The sequence below is a fragment of the Cheilinus undulatus genome, linkage group 20, assembly GCF_018320785.1.
Source record: "Cheilinus undulatus linkage group 20, ASM1832078v1, whole genome shotgun sequence".
NCBI lineage: Eukaryota > Metazoa > Chordata > Actinopteri > Labriformes > Labridae > Cheilinus > Cheilinus undulatus.
In genome coordinates, this window is record NC_054884.1 from 10977167 (window position 1) to 10993777 (window position 16611).

The 16611-nt window shown below is 39.4% G+C and overlaps 2 protein-coding genes and 1 non-coding gene across 3 annotated transcripts; all 3 read right to left on the reverse strand.

The window, feature by feature from the left end:
* Positions 1 to 5026: 5026 nt before the first annotated feature.
* On the reverse strand, positions 5027 to 6758 carry LOC121528742 (transmembrane protein 238-like). The gene has a single exon (XM_041816312.1). It carries the CDS (start codon positions 6659 to 6661, stop codon positions 6176 to 6178), a length of 486 nt encoding a protein of 161 aa, XP_041672246.1. The 5' UTR covers positions 6662 to 6758; the 3' UTR covers positions 5027 to 6175.
* A 4487-nt stretch (positions 6759 to 11245) lies between these two features.
* Positions 11246 to 15869, reverse strand: rsl1d1 (ribosomal L1 domain containing 1). Its single transcript, XM_041815044.1, has 9 exons — positions 15772 to 15869; positions 15369 to 15508; positions 15123 to 15261; positions 14836 to 14984; positions 13984 to 14085; positions 13488 to 13581; positions 11901 to 12032; positions 11670 to 11819; positions 11246 to 11540 (listed from the first exon to the last, which is right to left on the reverse strand). Exons 1-9 carry the CDS (start codon positions 15808 to 15810, stop codon positions 11397 to 11399), a joined length of 1089 nt encoding a protein of 362 aa, XP_041670978.1. The 5' UTR covers positions 15811 to 15869; the 3' UTR covers positions 11246 to 11396.
* Positions 13690 to 13821, reverse strand: LOC121528981. Its single transcript, XR_005993548.1, has one exon. It is a non-coding gene; the product is annotated as a small nucleolar RNA SNORA55 (small nucleolar RNA).
* Positions 15870 to 16611: the final 742 nt, after the last annotated feature.

The window sequence follows — 16611 nt, forward strand, 5'->3', positions numbered from 1 at the left end:
TTGCCAGAGCCTTATTTGGAGAGTGGCAGAGAGCAACTGTTAAAGAAAAGTCATTAAATCTGGACTAGAATTCACCAAAGGCATGTGGGAGACTCCATGGTCAAGTGGAGGAACGTTCTTTGGTCTGACAGGACTGAAATTGGGCTTTTTGGCCATCAAGCAAAATGCTATGTTTGACCACCAGTCACTGCACATCACCACATATACACCATCCCCACTGTGAAGCTAAGTGGTGGCAGCATCATGATATGTGGATGCTTCTCAGTATGCCGCCCCAGAGGGCTTGTAGAGGGTAAAATGAATGTGGAAAAATATAGGAAAATCCCAGCAAGAGAACTACAGCTTGGGAGAAGATTTATTTCCTAGCATGACAATGGCCCAAAGCATACAGCGAAAACTACACCAAAATGGTTTACAGACAACAAGATGAATGATCTGGAGTGGCTGAGTCAAAGCCCAGACTGCAATCCAATAGAGAACATTATGATGACAAGAACAAGCCAAGATCTCAAAATGATGAGGAAGATGCTCTACAATGAGGGTCTGAACATCAAACTGGCTGTCAGCTCATCGCCAGATAACATTATTTTATATAAATCTGTTTTCTCTTTTATTAATCAAAAAAATGACCACATTTATTTGTAAAATTAATTAAAGGGTAAAACATAAAACATCCAAGGGGGTTAATGCTTTTTATCGGCACATGTGGTAACTGCTTTAAGGCTAATTAACTTTGACATTTAACTACCTTACAGGCACCATAATCTCAGTCTGACATAAATTTTAATTTAATTTTAATCAATTTTTTAAAGGAAAAGTATCATCATCCACCTAACAGCTTTTTGGCTAACAACCATACATTTCCAATTGTGCCAATCCTTCAGAGTGTACCTAAAATAAATTATCTGGCAATAAAAGTCATCTTATAAATGCATTTTCCAGTGCTTTCACATGAAATATGTTTTTGTGACATATTTGGCCACAAGATTGCGCTGTTTTCCATCTCGTTCCATATATAGCCCAAGTGATCCAGAAGTCTTCTACTAAAATACTCTCCTAAAATACATTACTAAGATATTAACAACTGTCCAAACAGTCGAAACATTTGCATCGATAGAAGCTCTAATGACGTGGGAAATTTACACAAAGTTGACCCAGGGTGAATGAACTAAAGTCATTGTGAGGGAAGTAAGGGTTCAGAAAAACAGGTTTGTGTGTTCAGTAATTCCCTGTTCCCAAGACAGAGCTGCTACAGTTCACAGATATCAGGGAAATGTTACAGTCATTAATTGTTCCCTGCTCAGTATTCATGCCAATCACCAATATCAGGACAGCACTGTTATTAGTCATTGATACAAGAGTGGCGCTACAACCTTTCACTGATCCTTGGTCAATATCTTTGCCATTACCAGTCATGTTAGTGCTAGTGTCTCAGCACTTCACTGATCCCAGGACAGCATTGCATCAACACACTATAACACCAGGTCAGACTAGCTCACATTCACTGACACATGGTCAATTTCACAGTTTTTTAGCTATCCCTGGACTGTGTTACCATTTTCCAGTTATCTTAAATTGGTCATCTGCATACAGTCATGGACGAAAATATTGGCACCCCTAGAATTTTTCCAGAAAATACACAATTTCTCCCAGAAATTGTTGCAATTACAAATGTTTTTTGGTATACACATGTTTATTTCCTTCATGTGCATTGGAATAACACAAAAAATCCAAAGAAAAAAGACAAAATTGACAAAATTTTACACAAAACTCAAAAAATGGGCAAAATTATTGGCACCCTTTTTGAATTGTGGGTAAATCTTTTTATTTCCAGCATGTGATGCTCATTTAAACTCACCTGTGGCAGTAACAGGTGCTGGCAATATAAAAATCACACCTCAAGCCAGTTAGAATGTATAAAAGTGAACTCGACCATTGTGTTTTGTGCCTGTGTGTGTCACACCAAGCATGGAGAAGAGAAAGAGGAGCCAAGAATTGTCTGAGGACTTAAGAAGCAAAATTGTGGAAAAGTATGAACAATCTCAAGGTTTCAAGACCATCTCCAGAGATCTTGAAATTCTTTTGTCCACTGTGCGTAATATAATCAATAAGTTTATAACCCATGGCACTGTGGCTAATCTCCCTGGACATGGATGGAAGAGAAATATTGACAAATCAATGCAAAATAGTATAGTTGGAATGGTGGATAAACATCCTCAGTCAACTTCCACACAAATTCAGGCTGTCCTGCAGACTCAGGGTGCAAAAGTGTCAGCTTGGACCATATGTCATAATCTGAATGAGATGAAGCGCTATGGCAGGAGACAGAGAACCCCACTGCTGACAAAGAGACATAAAAAAGCCAGACTGGAGTTTACAAAAATGTACCTGAGTAAGCCTCAGTCCTTCTGGGAGAACATTTTGTGGACAGATGAGACTAAGGTAGAACTTTTTGGAAAAGGAAGTCATTCTACTGTTTACAGAAAACAGAATGAGGCCTACAAAGAAAAGAACACAGTACCTACAGTCAAACATGGTGGAGGTTCAAAGATGTTTTGGGGTTATTTTGCTGCCTCTGGCATTGGGTGCCATGACTGTGTGCAAGGATTCATGAAATCTGAGACTATCAAAAAATTTTGGGCCAAAATGTAGGGCCTAGTGTCAGAAAGCTGGGTCTGAGTCAGAGGTCATGGGTGTTCCAGCAGGACAATGACCCCAAACATACCTCAAAAAGCACCAAGAAATGGTTGGAGACAAAGCACTGGAGAGTTCTGAAGTGTCCAGCTATGGGTCTGGATCTAAATCCCATTAAACACCTATGAAGAGATCTCAAAACTGCTGTTGAGAGGTGTAAGAAGCTTGTTGATGGTTATAGGAAGTGATTGGTTTCAGTTATTTTTTCCGAGGTTGTGCAACCAAATATTAAGTTGAGGGTACCAATAATTTTGTCCGGCCCATTTGTTGGAGTTTTGTGTAAAATTATGTCAATTTTGTCTTTTTCTTTGGATTTTTTGTGTTGTTCCAGTGCACATAAAGGCAATAAACACATGTATACCAAAAACATTTGTTTATTGCAACAATTTCTGGGAGAAATGATGTATTTTCTGGAAAAATTCTAGGGGTGTCAATATTTTCGTCCATGACTGTACATGCATGCAGATCCCAGGTAGGTTTAGAAGGATTTTTCCTTTCATAAATGAAATCCATCATTTAAAATTTGCATTTTGTATTTACTGAGGTTGTCTGTCTTTGCTGGATGATCTAAACCCTTTAAGTGTGACCAATTTGTTAAATAAAAAAGAAAAGAAAGAAAAGAGAAGAAAGAAGGAAATCAGGAACAGGGCTAATACTTTTTCACAGCACTGAATAAGTCACATTTTATTTTCATCCCTACACCCTCTGACCCTATGACTTATGCGGCTAAATTACTGCTAACTGATTGTTTGTAATCTGATGACCTCGACTATTGTCATGTGAAATATGCTCTCTAATCAGTTTGGTCATATCTTATCTAAGGATTAAGTGACTGAGTTTTCATAACATGAACCCGCCCAAAGGCATAGCTAGGCCCCAGAAAGGCCCAGTGAAAGGCTTCTTATGTTTTTTAAACAAGTTAGATTTTCACTCTGACTGATAAAAGTTATTGCTGTCAAATATGAGAGCCACCTTCCTCTTTTGCATCGCAGCTGTTTGGAAGGTCCTGGCATGGTAATGAAGAATCCAAATGACTGGCCTAAAAGTTAAGTTCAGTGTAGAAGTGGGACTGGACCATGTTTTGTTGACCTCCATGTGCCCCTCCATTGGGCTAGGCCCAGGAAATCTGTCCCTTTTACCCCCCCCCCTCTTATGGACAGTCTTGATTAGAGTCTGATGACAGAATCACAAAGAGGGTTATTTTAAATCCTTAGCTGTCTCTCTTCTTATCCCAAGTGACTTAACTTTAGAGCAGTTTGTGGGCTGTGGCCATGTGTTTTATTTCTGTATGTTTAGCAACTGTCATTTAGTATGAAAAGAGATTTTTTTTTCCATTAGAAATACACTAATGACACCTAAACCCCCTTAAACCATAAAAAAAACAACATATTATTAACGTAAAATAAAGTTAAAGGTTTTGAGGTGACATGGTATTGCTAGAGCACTGAAGAAATAAACTTCAGGCCATGTGACTCTGTAGTGAATAGCAGCGTTACAACTTTATTTGACAACAAAAACTGACAAAAAACACACAAAGTTGTTATTAAAAGCCTGTTTTCACAGTCCTTTGTAAAAAGAGGGAGATTTATCTATGAGTTACTTCCACCTTCTACCACCATTGAGAACAGTATGCTTACTGAAATCACACATATTTTGTCAGCCGATTATAGTCCATTCTAAAAAAGCACTAAAAGACTTGAATTTTCTTAAAACATGGCACATTGTAAAGCATGGAAATTTAACAGTAAGAGACTTTTCATGATTACTTAACCAGCACATTTTTTGTTTATGTGAATCATGTTTAAGTTCAAGTTAAACATCTCTAGTATCTTTTTAATAAGATATGAAAGCCTTTGAAATTAACAGAATGTTGCTGAATGGCAGTAACCTTGCAAAGCAGATGGCTTTGCCCGTTTCTGTGTTTCTCACTGGCGAATCCATCTTGCAAAGCTCCCGTCTGAACCGTTTGGGCCCGGTTTGAAAGTGACAGGACCCATCAGCGTCGAGGGGCAGTACTTTCAGGCGCAGTCGTGACGTAAGCAAGCAGCAACAAGAGGCCAGTGCAATAATGGCGGAAGAGCTTACCGTGGATGCTGCTAAAGCGCCGGTTTTATCAGAAATTGACGACATTTCTTCGTTAAAAGAAGAACAAACAACAGCATTGAGTTGTTTTCTTTTCAAAAACGACAAGTCGTGTAGTGACGTGTCTACAGTCACCATGGTTCGCAGCGGTATGTAGTTCTCTAGAGTTTACTCCTTCGTCAGGGGCTACGTCACGTGTTTTGTTGCTCTGATTGCCCCGTAAAGATGTGACAGGCAGAACGTCCATCCAATCATCCTCTGAATTTTTTTCTTCAAAGGCTCTGTCCTTTCCCAAATGCTGTCTATGAGTGGTTTTCCAGATGGAGGTGTGAAACAAATCCATCTGGCGTGCCAGGTTAGAACGGCAGCGTATTGCATTCACAAGAGAATCTTATATTCTTTATTCCTCCCTGAGAAATGTCTTTCCAAGTGTATGTTTCTGTTTTTTAGAGTGATTGTGATTAACTACAGAAATTCAGGGAATAATCACAACTAAGTTTTTAATTGTTTGACAAACCTAAAAAAAAATTTGGCTGTCTTTTGGAGTTAGAGGCATTGCTATCTTGCCATTCTGATGTAATATTGTATGTAATTCAGAAAAACAGAGTATGCTTCTGTATTCTGGATCTTTGGGACATTAAAAAAGCCAGCTCTGCCACCTCTTTTCATCCTGAAGTATATATTGCTATATGAAAAAGTACAAAACATTGTGTCTATCTCCATGTTTTACACAATACATATTTGCACCATGTCTGTCCTGAATCCAACAGCTTATTTTCCACAAATAAATTTGCACCTGTTAATCGTAGGGTAGATTATCAGTAGGCTGGCTCCAAAATGTTGTGACAGTTCAGGCTTTCTGCACAGGTCTTCAACTTAATGGGGATAATGCACACATAAAGAATAACTTCTTTAGATAACATGAATGCTATTCCATATTGCAATTAATTCCAATTTTGCAATGTGCTGCTCCTAATGCAGCATCAAGAGATATGAGAATCGTGCATCTGACATCTGGTGACATATTTTAACAAAATTCAGCATCATCATAAAATTGTCACTGATTTTTTTTTCTATTTACAGTCAGTATCATCACTTCTTTGAAATTTCAGTGAATCAACCAAACATGACTTTAAAAAGAGTGAACATTGACAGTCTTGTGGTTCATTTGCAGCCATGTGTAACTCTGGTATTGTGTACAAGGTTTACATCTTATCAGCAAGATAAGATCTTGATGATTGTATCTCCACGAGGCTCTGGCACTGTCTAATTATTACCAGTGAATGTCAGCAAAGCAAGCACAACATTCCTTTCAACTAAATAAATTAACTAGTAAAGTAAACAAAAAAATCCAAGTTCAGTGTCTTTGGGTGTCCCACGCAGTCTGTGCTGTGTTGGTTCATACTGACAGTGTCTCTCGGTAGAGTTCCTTAGAGGAGGAGGCCATGTTGTTGTCAAAGATAGTGGACAAAGACACCTCTGCATTAGTGCTTGAAGGAATGTTGTTGTCCTCTCTGAAAGATCTGTTATTCCTCCGGAAAGAGTTCCTGATTGTGTTGGAAAGACGTCCAGACACACGTTTCACAGCCTGGCTGAGTCCTCTGTTCTTCAGCTTTATCATTCCCACGTCGTCCTCCAGCTCCTCAGGTGGCACGTCGATGTTCCCCGAGTACCAGAACACCCACCAGATGAGGCTGAGGAAGATGACGATGGCCCCCGCGTAGATAAACAAGTCATGGACCACCAGTCCTCCAAACACCCCCACCATCATGATGAAGACGCCGAGTATGTCGTGGGCCACTGCGAACCAGAACGAGCACTTACAGCGACCGACTCCATCATAGGATATCTCCATGACTGGTTCTACCTGCACAGATGTGGACATGTCTTTTCCAGAGATAATCCAGAGGTGAAAACAAGTCAAAGAGCTGGTAGCAGCAGGATGGTATGAGTCTTCTTTACAGAAGAACAGAAACACATGAAACAGCCTGCAGTGACACAGGTCAAAGTACAACGCTGTTATCAGAAAGAACCAGCTCAGCTGTGTGAGTGCGCTCCATGCTTCAGAGGAAAGCTTGCATCATTCTTATATCCTCCCAGTTAATCCATATCAGAGCAGTATCCAAGCTCTCAACCCATCTAGTCATAGCCAGTCATACCACTGAGAATAGCTCTGCCTGTTGAGGAAAATTTTTCCGTGGTACAGCTGTAAGTTCTTATTCATTGGAGGAGTAATGTTTGGCTGATAGACCTGCTTTAAACTGTTGGTTAAGTGTTAATCGATAACTTTGTCTTTATTTGTTGCTATATAAATAAAAATTGGGAAGAGGAAAATTTTAGGAACAAGAGCAACTCAGTGACAAAAGAGAGGACTACATAAAATCACAGATTTGGGTCAACACCTGGTGTGTAAAAGTCGCTGACTCCATAGCTAAAGAGTTCTGAATCTCCTCGTCTGTTTTCTAGTCATTCGTTTTTTCAAACATTTTTTCTTTTTTTTTTGTTTTGTTTTGTTTGTTTTTTGATGTTTGTTTTTTTGTATTATTTTTTTACCCTTGTTTTGTTCTTTTTTCAGTTGTTTTTTTGAAAGTTTTGTTGTCTGTTATTTAGATTATTTTTTCATCGTTTGTTTTTTCGATCGTCTTTTGTTCGTTTTTTCATTGTTAGTTTTGTCGATCATTTCTTCGATTGTTTTTTGGTTCTTTTTTCTATGGGCTCTATGCATGAACTGCTTCCGCATTTGGCATTGGACCGCTCCCACACTTCCAGTCGGGAGAAGAGAAAGGCGTATGATGGCAAATTAGTTGCGGTTTACTCGCTGTTTTCGTGAGTTACCTGAGCTGACTGTCAACGACGAGTTAAATTTAGCTGAAGATGTACATTGCAGCACGCAGCAACGATGTCCAGAAGTGCTTTTGACCTGTTTTTGAAACATCATTTTAGCATGTTTGGATGCCAAGCGATGTTGATAGAGAGCAACAATCGAAACAACAAAAAACAAAAAAAACAAAAAAACAACGAAATGGACAAATTAAGGCAGTATAGGAGGGTTTAGATTCCGTTTTGGCTTAGCACGTATCGTTGGGCGGAAGTTGTGAAACGGTCTTATTTTCCACCAATACGCCACCCCCTGCCGTGCATAGAGCCCATTGTTTATTCAAATGGTGGTTCGTTCGTTTTTTCATACATTTTTTCGTTCGTTTTTCATCGTTTTTTCTGTCTTTTTTTTCATGCGTTTTGATCGTTTTGGGGTCTTTTTTTGTTTGTTTTTCATTTTTTAAGTTCGTTTTTCGATCGTTTTTTTCATTTGTTTTTCGATCTGATCACTGACACTAATGTTAGCACAAAACTGCACAGCAAGAGCTTCATAGAATGGGTTTTCAAGGCTGAGCAGCTGCATGTAAGCCTTACATCACCAAGTCCAATGCCAAGGGTCAGATTTAATGGTGCAAACATGTTCTGCAGAGCGAAGAATCACAATTAGATGTTTGGCAGTCAGATGGCAGCCAGGAGACCTTCCAGTTGGCACAACTGTTAATTTTGGTGGAGGAGGGATGATGGTATGGGGCTGTTTTTCAGGGTTTGGGCAAGGCCCCTTATCTCCACTGAAGGGCAATCTTAATGCTTTAGCATGCCAAGACAGTTTGGACAATGCTATGCTTCCAACTAGGAGCAACAGTTTGGGGAAGGCCCTTTTCTATTCCAACATGCCTGTCTCAGTGCACAAAGCAAGGAGTATAAAGACATGGTTTGATGAGTTCAGTGTGGAAGACCTCGACTGGCCAGCACAGAGCCCCAAACACAATCCCGTTGAGCACTTTTGCGATGAACTGAAATCAGTGTTAATTTCATCAACTAAAACTATGACTAAAACTGTTTATTGGCAGCCTTTTTTTCAATGACAAAAACTAGACTAACAAAAATAGATCTGCGATGACTAAAACTAACTAAAAGTAAGTTTAGTTTTCATCAAGACAATTAAAACTAGACTAAAATGTAATGTAGTTTTCGTCGGACATTCAAAGTCCGTGATATTTCTCCACTGTGGGTAACAATAAATCTGTAGCTATTTTGCCTCTCAGCTGTAGAAAGCAGGGACCCCAGCTTAGACAGAGTGCATAGAACACACTACCATGACTTAATACCAGATTTAGGCAAGAAAATAAATGCTTGGACTAAAAGTAGACTAAAATGTAAAGCGTTTTTATCAACAAAAACTAGACTAAAATGTTTTTGAGTTTTCGTCGACTAAAACTAGACTAAACTTTAAAAGGGGAGAAATGGCTAAAATGTGACCAAAACTAAAAAGCATTTCATCTTAACACTAAAACTTTAGATGAAATATTACAAATAATATTCGACGTATATTAAAAATAGCTGCCAAAATTAACACTGACTGGAATGGAGTTTGCAAACCAGACTTTCTCGTACCATATCAGTGCCTGACATCAAAAATGCTCTACAGCAGTGACCCCCAACCACCGGATAGTTTTATTTCATTTCATTTTAATTTTACAATCAGATGTTTTATTTTGAATTTGACTGGATTCCCTTTCATTATGTCATCCGTCAATGCCTCTGACCTCTGCCAAGGCATTTATATCTGCACATAATACAGAAAAAGTTTACCTACAAGCGAGCTAAAATGAGTGAAAAACAAATAATGTGGAAGAGCTTTTTTTGCAAAGGGGAAAAGGCCCAATGAGGAGACAGAAGAAGAGCCCACAACTGCCAAAAATAAAGCTGCATTTAAAAGACAATACCAGGAGTCCTACTTAAAATACAGGTTTATTGTGACAGGTAATTGTCACATGCCCACTAATGCAGCATTAAGGTGAGTTGTATAAATTACTTTCTGCACTTTGTTTTTATGCCCTCATTTCATTTTTGTCCCCCACACACTGAAGGCTGGTCCATGAAAATGCAGTTTTTCATGAAACTGGTCCTTGTTAGAAAAAAGGATGGGGACTGCTGTTCTACAGATTGATTGGGCAGATTGGTTTTACTAACTCAAATCTCGAGCTGGGGTTTTTGGAAGTGGGCCAACTGTATTTATTCTGGGAAGTTTGGACACTCCTGTGACAATGCATCTTTAACATCTCTGTATCTGACTTGTAAAAACTACCCTGAAGAAATGTGAGCTCTTAAAGTTGAGGTAATAGTTTAAGAAGCTAAATATTTCTTTGTGTGGTCAAATTTTTTACCTCTATCCAAAAATGTGGTCAGAACCAACATTTTCATGTGCACATTAGGAAATAAAACTGCATTTAAAGGCTGCATTAGTTTGCATGTGGCTAATTTAATTGTGCCATGTATGATGACCGTAATGTCTGATAAAGCAAGCAGTCCTCAAAATCAACAATTTCCTCCTTTTGATTTTTCTTCTGAAAACAAATATATCAGCTACAAACAAAGCTCTGATTTCACAAAACACTGACAAAATCTAACATTAAAATCGATCTCTACCTTAAACTGCTTGTGAAAGAGCTTACACTGAAGTTGCAGAAGCTGCACCACCAGCTTAAGTATCCCGTTTGCCCTACCTGATATTAGGTATCAGCTGGTTTGCCTTTGGGAAATTGTTGAGCATATCCCCAGGTTTACATGTCGCAGTATGGAAGCTCAACTCGTAATAGTTTTTGCAAGTTTCCAAAGGAGTTTCAGGGGACTGTCATTTTCAACTCCTCAACACATTAGAATGATTGAGAATATTTATGAAGATAACGGCAAGAGAAAATTACCATGGCTGGCCGTAATTAAAATGCACACTTCTGAGTTGATAAAGCTATTTATCATAATTGAACTAAAGAGCCAGTGGTATTGGCGAGTGTTTTAATTAGTTATAGGAACACAACTTTTCTCAGAAGTATTGTTACAACAAAGCAGGCTCTCTGTTGTGAGGAAAAATACCTAACCCTTAAATAATTAACCAGGTTTCATACTGCTCTGCTCCCCTCCAGGAAACAGTTCAAGCCATCTTAAATAACTCCAGGATGGTGTTTTGGGCACAATTCTTTCAGGCGATGAGTAGAGAAATGTCTGGTTTTGCTCATCTGGTTGCCTCACCACAAATAGAGTCAAGGACATGCAATTCATCCATTTTCTTCCAATTATCTAGCACAGAGTCGCCATGGTAGTAAGTTTTTGATGTTTTCCAGCTCCCACTGGAGGATTCTGGGGCTTTCCCAGGGGACTGGATGGGATACTTAATCCCTCCAGATAGTTTTGATTCTGCCCTCCTCAGACATGCCCAGACTTTGACAGAGGGCTGAATAGGAGGCATCCTGCTCAAATGCCTGAACCATGACAACTGACTCCTTTCTATGCAAAGAAGAGCAGAAGCTTGACAGGACCCCCCTCCCCACCCCCCTGGATCTGAGCACATCACCTCAAAACTACAAGTCTGCTGCAAATTATGCCACTGCTAAGTGTTATGTAAAGCTGAATGAAGCGTCATGGCTACAGAAAATGTCAGATAAAGTTTATAATCCGTTTCATTCATACACAAAGATACACACATACAGCTAAATACATAGAGAATTCTGTGAACAGTCTGATTTTATGAACTACTGAAATTGTCCATGTTGAGATGGTCAAGCACAAAGACTCTCCATTGAAAATCATTTCACTTTTGGCACTTTTCTTTTGACTTTAGCGTCAGTCTTGCCAGCCTTCTTGGTCAGCTTTGTTGGTGCTTTTTGTCCTTTCTTTGCTGCAGCAGGTTTGGGTGCTTTCTCCAGCTGCTTCTTCTTCTTGGAAGGCTTCTACAATGCAATGAGAAATACTGTCAGAATAATCAGTCCATGCAAGACACAGTATTACTTACCTATCTGAAAATAATAGCTGAAATATTCAAATTACTAAGAGTAAACCAAGCAGCTGTTCATACTGACCTCCAGCTTAGGCTTTTTGCTAGGCGTTACTATGGGAACCAGTTGTGGGATTTCTTCCTCATCCTCATCTTCCTTTTTTTTCTCTTCTTCTACAGCGGAATCTGTTCGTTTAATGCCATCCGTCTTGTTCTTCTTTACCTTTTTTGCTTCCTGAACCCCCAAAAAAGTGAGTTATTTTACAAGTTTTTACAATAAATCTGACTCAGTCATAAAATGCACGTTTCATCTCACCTCCTTCTTGGGAGTCTCTGCAGGTTTTTCTGTCTTCTTCAGCATCTCAACGTGGCTCAGGTCTGAGGTGTAAATAGGCAGGGCCACTGACGTTTGACTCTTTAAATGGATGAGCTTCATCATCTGCCCTTTCTGTAAACACAGACACAAACATAATAGATTAACATGGGCAAGTTGAGTTCTTTTATAGGAGTCTACTAGTGCTGCACAGTAAGGTCATGTGTGATTTGAATTATCACAAATAGAAGTCCGACCCCTAAAATACACCAGATACGTGTTCTGTCCATCTCCACTCCAGCAAGGTAACGGAGCAGATTGGTTTTAGTTTTAGTCAATGAGAGAGCTTCCACCAGCTCCGCTGCTCTGCATCTCTCCTCCAGCAGAGCTCCGGCAGTCAGGGGCCCTTCATAGCAGATACGTTTGACTTCTATTTCAGTCGCACGCTGGAGCCCTGTGCATAAATTCAGCACAGAGCAGATCAAGCGGGCAGGAAGTGTCACCAAAACCAAATTAAAATATCTGATTAAAATTCAAAATAAAACATTCTGTGTTGATGCCAGACTGTATTTCCTTTCACTACAATGACAAAAAGTCTTAATGGGGTGTAGCAGAGCCCGTAATCAACATGTCAGAGGAGCCAAAAGAAGCACATTTATTTATAAAGTGTCACTGACCCATAGTAGATTCAGAAAAATCTATATGAAAGGACAAAACAGAGACAAATCAAGTTCATCCTACTCCTGCAGCTCAGAAAAATGGCTTCACGTGTTTATTTTGCTTTATGGTACTTCAGTAGTTTCTACTCGTACGGCCAAGTGTGATTCTGTAAGTACCGCAAAACTCCTCAGTCTCACAAGTCTAGCAGTCCAGTGGTGCTGCTCCGTGCTGCACTGCAAACACTGTCAGTGGGAGTTGACGGACACACGCAGTCAAACTGCAGCGCAGCTGTGCTGGAGCGGAGACGTGTCTGGTGTATTTTAGGGGCAACATATCTGCTGCGGAGGGCTCTGAACTGCCGGAGCTCTGCCGGGGGAGAGACGCAGAGCAGCGGAGCTGGTGTAAGCTCTCTTATTGACTAAAACTGAAACCTATCTGCTCCGTTACTGTGCTGGAGCGGAGACGGACCGAACATGTATCTGGTGTAATTTAGGGGTTAGACTTCATGGCTTGGTTTCACTCTGATATGCATTGTCAGCTGTGTCTTTTCAGATCATGTCCAATCAGTTTAATGTACCATAGGAGGACTGAAGTCAAGGTGTAGGAACATCTTAGCGAAGATCCAGAGAAATGGGAGGAAGCTGAACGAAAAGAGTCTGAATATTCACGTAAACTTATTATTTCTTTTTCTTTTTTTTTTCTTGTAAATTTGCAAACTTTTGCTTTCATTTTGTCATGGTGGGATATTGAGCGTAGATTGAGAATTATTTTTTTCGACAGTAGCATCAGACTGTAATATAATGGAAAAAAGGGAAGGAGGTGTGATTACTTTCTGAATGCACTGTATGTTAACAGAAGTCAGTCTTATAAAACATCAGCCGAATTTGTCATACTAGCAAACAAAGAAACAACAGTAAGAAAATCACTCACCATCCGTAGTTTTTCCACCACAGTCTGAACAGCAGCCTCAATATTTTCTGTCACCTCGTCTGCAGACATGTCGGAGTGGGCGACACGTGCCATGCTAAAATATGTGCAATTCATGTTAAAAAAAACTAACTGCAACCACAAACTATGCAAGCTATATAAATGCAGGTACTTTTATATTTCACAAGAACAAAGCATGTACATGTTGTGTATCAAAGTTGTAGAGACAGGCTCCATAGGGCGTGGAGGTCCATCTGGATTTACATTGAATCATTATAGCACCAACTACTGCCCATATCAAACACTTAACAGAATCGACAGGGTTGCTGAGAGGTGCCAATCATTTTACGAGACTCAGTTTTGTTTTCCAATTTTGTGAAACACAGCTAGGGACATTTTTTCCCAAAGGTGATTAAATAAGAAGTTAGTTTCTAAGATAGCTGAACGATTAGTTTTAAGTTTTATAAATATGGATGAAAAAGCAGGAATTAAATCTCACCAGCAGCAACCTTTGTTGGTAACCTTCAAGCTGGTGCCTTGGATGACTCTCTGCATGTCTCTGGCCAGCTGTTTGCTCTGCAGGTCCACACTCAAAGGCTCTCTGTTGAAGACATAAGGGGGTAAGAATGCATCTATTAACATTACAGAACAAACCAGATCAGAATAAAGAGAAAAACAAGAGGGAAAAAAAACAGGATTTTGCTGATTTGTGTATAATTTAGCTCAATCATCATATACAGGCAATCAGCAGTCAAATTACAAACACAGTGTAAAAACTGGTCAGGGTTACTACACACTTTCAAAGACCTGAACCAAGAAAAAATAACACCGCATTTTGCTTGGCAAATGATCAAAAATGAAAGGCATGAGGGATTAATTTTCCGATTTAATGTGATGTTTATGCAGTATCAAATGGTATAGGGCCTTTGTTCTCAACTGGTGGGTCGGGACCCCACAGTAGGTCGCAGGGACATTTTCAGGGGGTTGTGGATGTGTCCTTTGAAAAAGATAGGTAGCTAGTAGTCTCGTGCTTTTATTTTGAGGGATATGTGTCAATCTCTTTGTGCCATCACATCTTTTGTTCAATCTTAAGTCCAAACTGCTTCAATTTTATGTTTTTAAAAACACTGGTCATGACTGAAAACTGAAGGAAATTGAGCCAGAATTGTCTTCAAGGCTTTGGTGGCTCCTGACACCCGAGAACCACTGGTATAGGACAGAGAAATCTTTTAGCCTTAAATACCCACTTGTTATTATTTCTGGCACATTAAATGTATCTATTCAATCAATATACCATCTGTAGGAAATCAAATGGAAGACATTGAAGACAACACATCAAGGAGCATCTTACTTTTTCCTCTCGTAAAAATGCTTTCCAAGGTGGGATGGCAGCAGGCGACGGATGCGTCCATCAGCGAGGAACATGTCAAAGTTCCCCAGCAAACGTCGCTTTGCTTCATATGGTTTGTACTCCGTCCTCAAAAGCTTGTAGGGGATGATCTGCACCAGATAAAGAGGCACAGAACTGTAATGTCAGCGGCCGTGGCCAGTCAACCTTCTCCTCAATGGCAAATGTTTTCACCAGTAATTCCACTACACAAAAAACTCAACTTTTAAAGATTCTGACTGGTAATTTACCTCCGAGACGTTTTTGACTCCCTTCATCTCCAGCAGCTTCTTATAAAACCTTTGTGTCTGCTCTGCTGTCATGTTGGGCTCATCTCTGGTGAAAAGGCAGACCTCTTCTGTGTCTGATCGCTGGCCATGAGGCAGGGGACTGAAAGGGGAAACAGATGTGAATATCAGAAACAAAACCTCATAACGACGCGTGGAAACAACTGCTATAGAAATAATACGGATCATGCTCCTGTCTGGTGGACTCACATGCGGATGGTCTGAGCCTCTTTGGGGACCTTCCAGAAGGTGAAGAGCAGGCTGATCTGCTGAGCCTCGTTCAGGAACAGAGCTTCGGATGTGGACTTTGATTTGAGGAAAGCCTGCAAGGCTTGAACCGCCTTTTTAACCTGAAAGACAATCAACTCTAAAGCTGAAAAAGATACTCACATAGCTAATACAGAACTTGGAAAAGTTTTCTTCCAATTATTTAGGCTTTCAACCGACCCGCTAAGAATTAGCCTCTGTGCTAACGCAAACAAGATGACTAGCGATACTAGCTTAGAGCTCCTGTCTTTTTTTTACATTATAATTTAGCATTCGTGTTATTTTCTTTCAAAATAAATTTGCTTTAATAACGGTTTTAATGTTTGTAAGCATAAAGCCAGTTTACCTGCGCCCGGTCCAGCACAACTCTGTTCTCCTCTGCCATGCTGTCTGCTTCACGTGTTGTTAGTTGGCACGCATGCGCAGTAACTTTGATACGTCACTTCTTACAATTCAAACTTTATTAGTACAACGACTAGAAACAATGCAGCTGGAGGGTTCCGTGTGGGGAATTTAAGTTAAAACGATGAATACAAATATTTCATTATTAATATAAAAGCATACATTTTACTTTAAAGTTTTATTTAACTATAAAGTTAATTATAAATGACTGAAGAGTAAATTTAGAGAAAAGATGTATAAGCAGGAGTGGAAAGTATTTACATTTACCGAGATTGTTGTAATTAAGTAGCTTTTTTGTGTACTTGTACCTTTTGAGTACATTGTGAAATCAGTATTTTCACTTTTACTTAAGTGTATTTTGGGGGAATCAGTGTATTTCAATATTTTCTTATTTTTTAAAGTATAAAGTACTGAGCATTGGCAGGGCGAGGTGGTGACTTAGGCAGCTTAAATCCCAATCTTTTGGGTTGGTTAAAAGTATGTTGTTTATATATGCTATAATAGATAAATGCAAATAAAACATGACAAACAAATGGGCCTTTCTGATTAAAACACGGAAATTTGACCCTCTTTTTTTCCCATTAACAACATATGCCCACACTGCAGGAGAGAAGTACTTTTAACATCGTTCTGAAAACACAACTTTTAAATTTTTTGAGTGAACCAATATCTGTTGTTTATGTCCTTTGCTTGAAAACACAGTCCCATTTGTAAACTTCGACTCCAAACTCCTATCCTACTTTTGCAAAGTAACTTAAAAAAACAGACACTTTAAGGAGACAAG

Excerpts from the sequence above, each read along its gene's own strand:
- rsl1d1 (XM_041815044.1), bottom strand. The coding sequence starts at position 15,810 with ATGGCAGAGGAGAACAGAGTTGTGCTGGACCGGGCGCAG. Across the intron at positions 14,985-15,122 it reads GAGTCAAAAACGTCTCGGAG|ATCATCCCCTACAAGCTTTT; the intron begins GTAAATTACCAG and ends TATCTGGTGCAG. Across the intron at positions 14,086-14,835 it reads CATTTTTACGAGAGGAAAAA|AGAGCCTTTGAGTGTGGACC; the intron begins GTAAGATGCTCC and ends TGTCTTCAACAG.
- LOC121528742 (XM_041816312.1), bottom strand. The coding sequence starts at position 6,661 with ATGTCCACATCTGTGCAGGTAGAACCAGTCATGGAGATATCCTATGAT.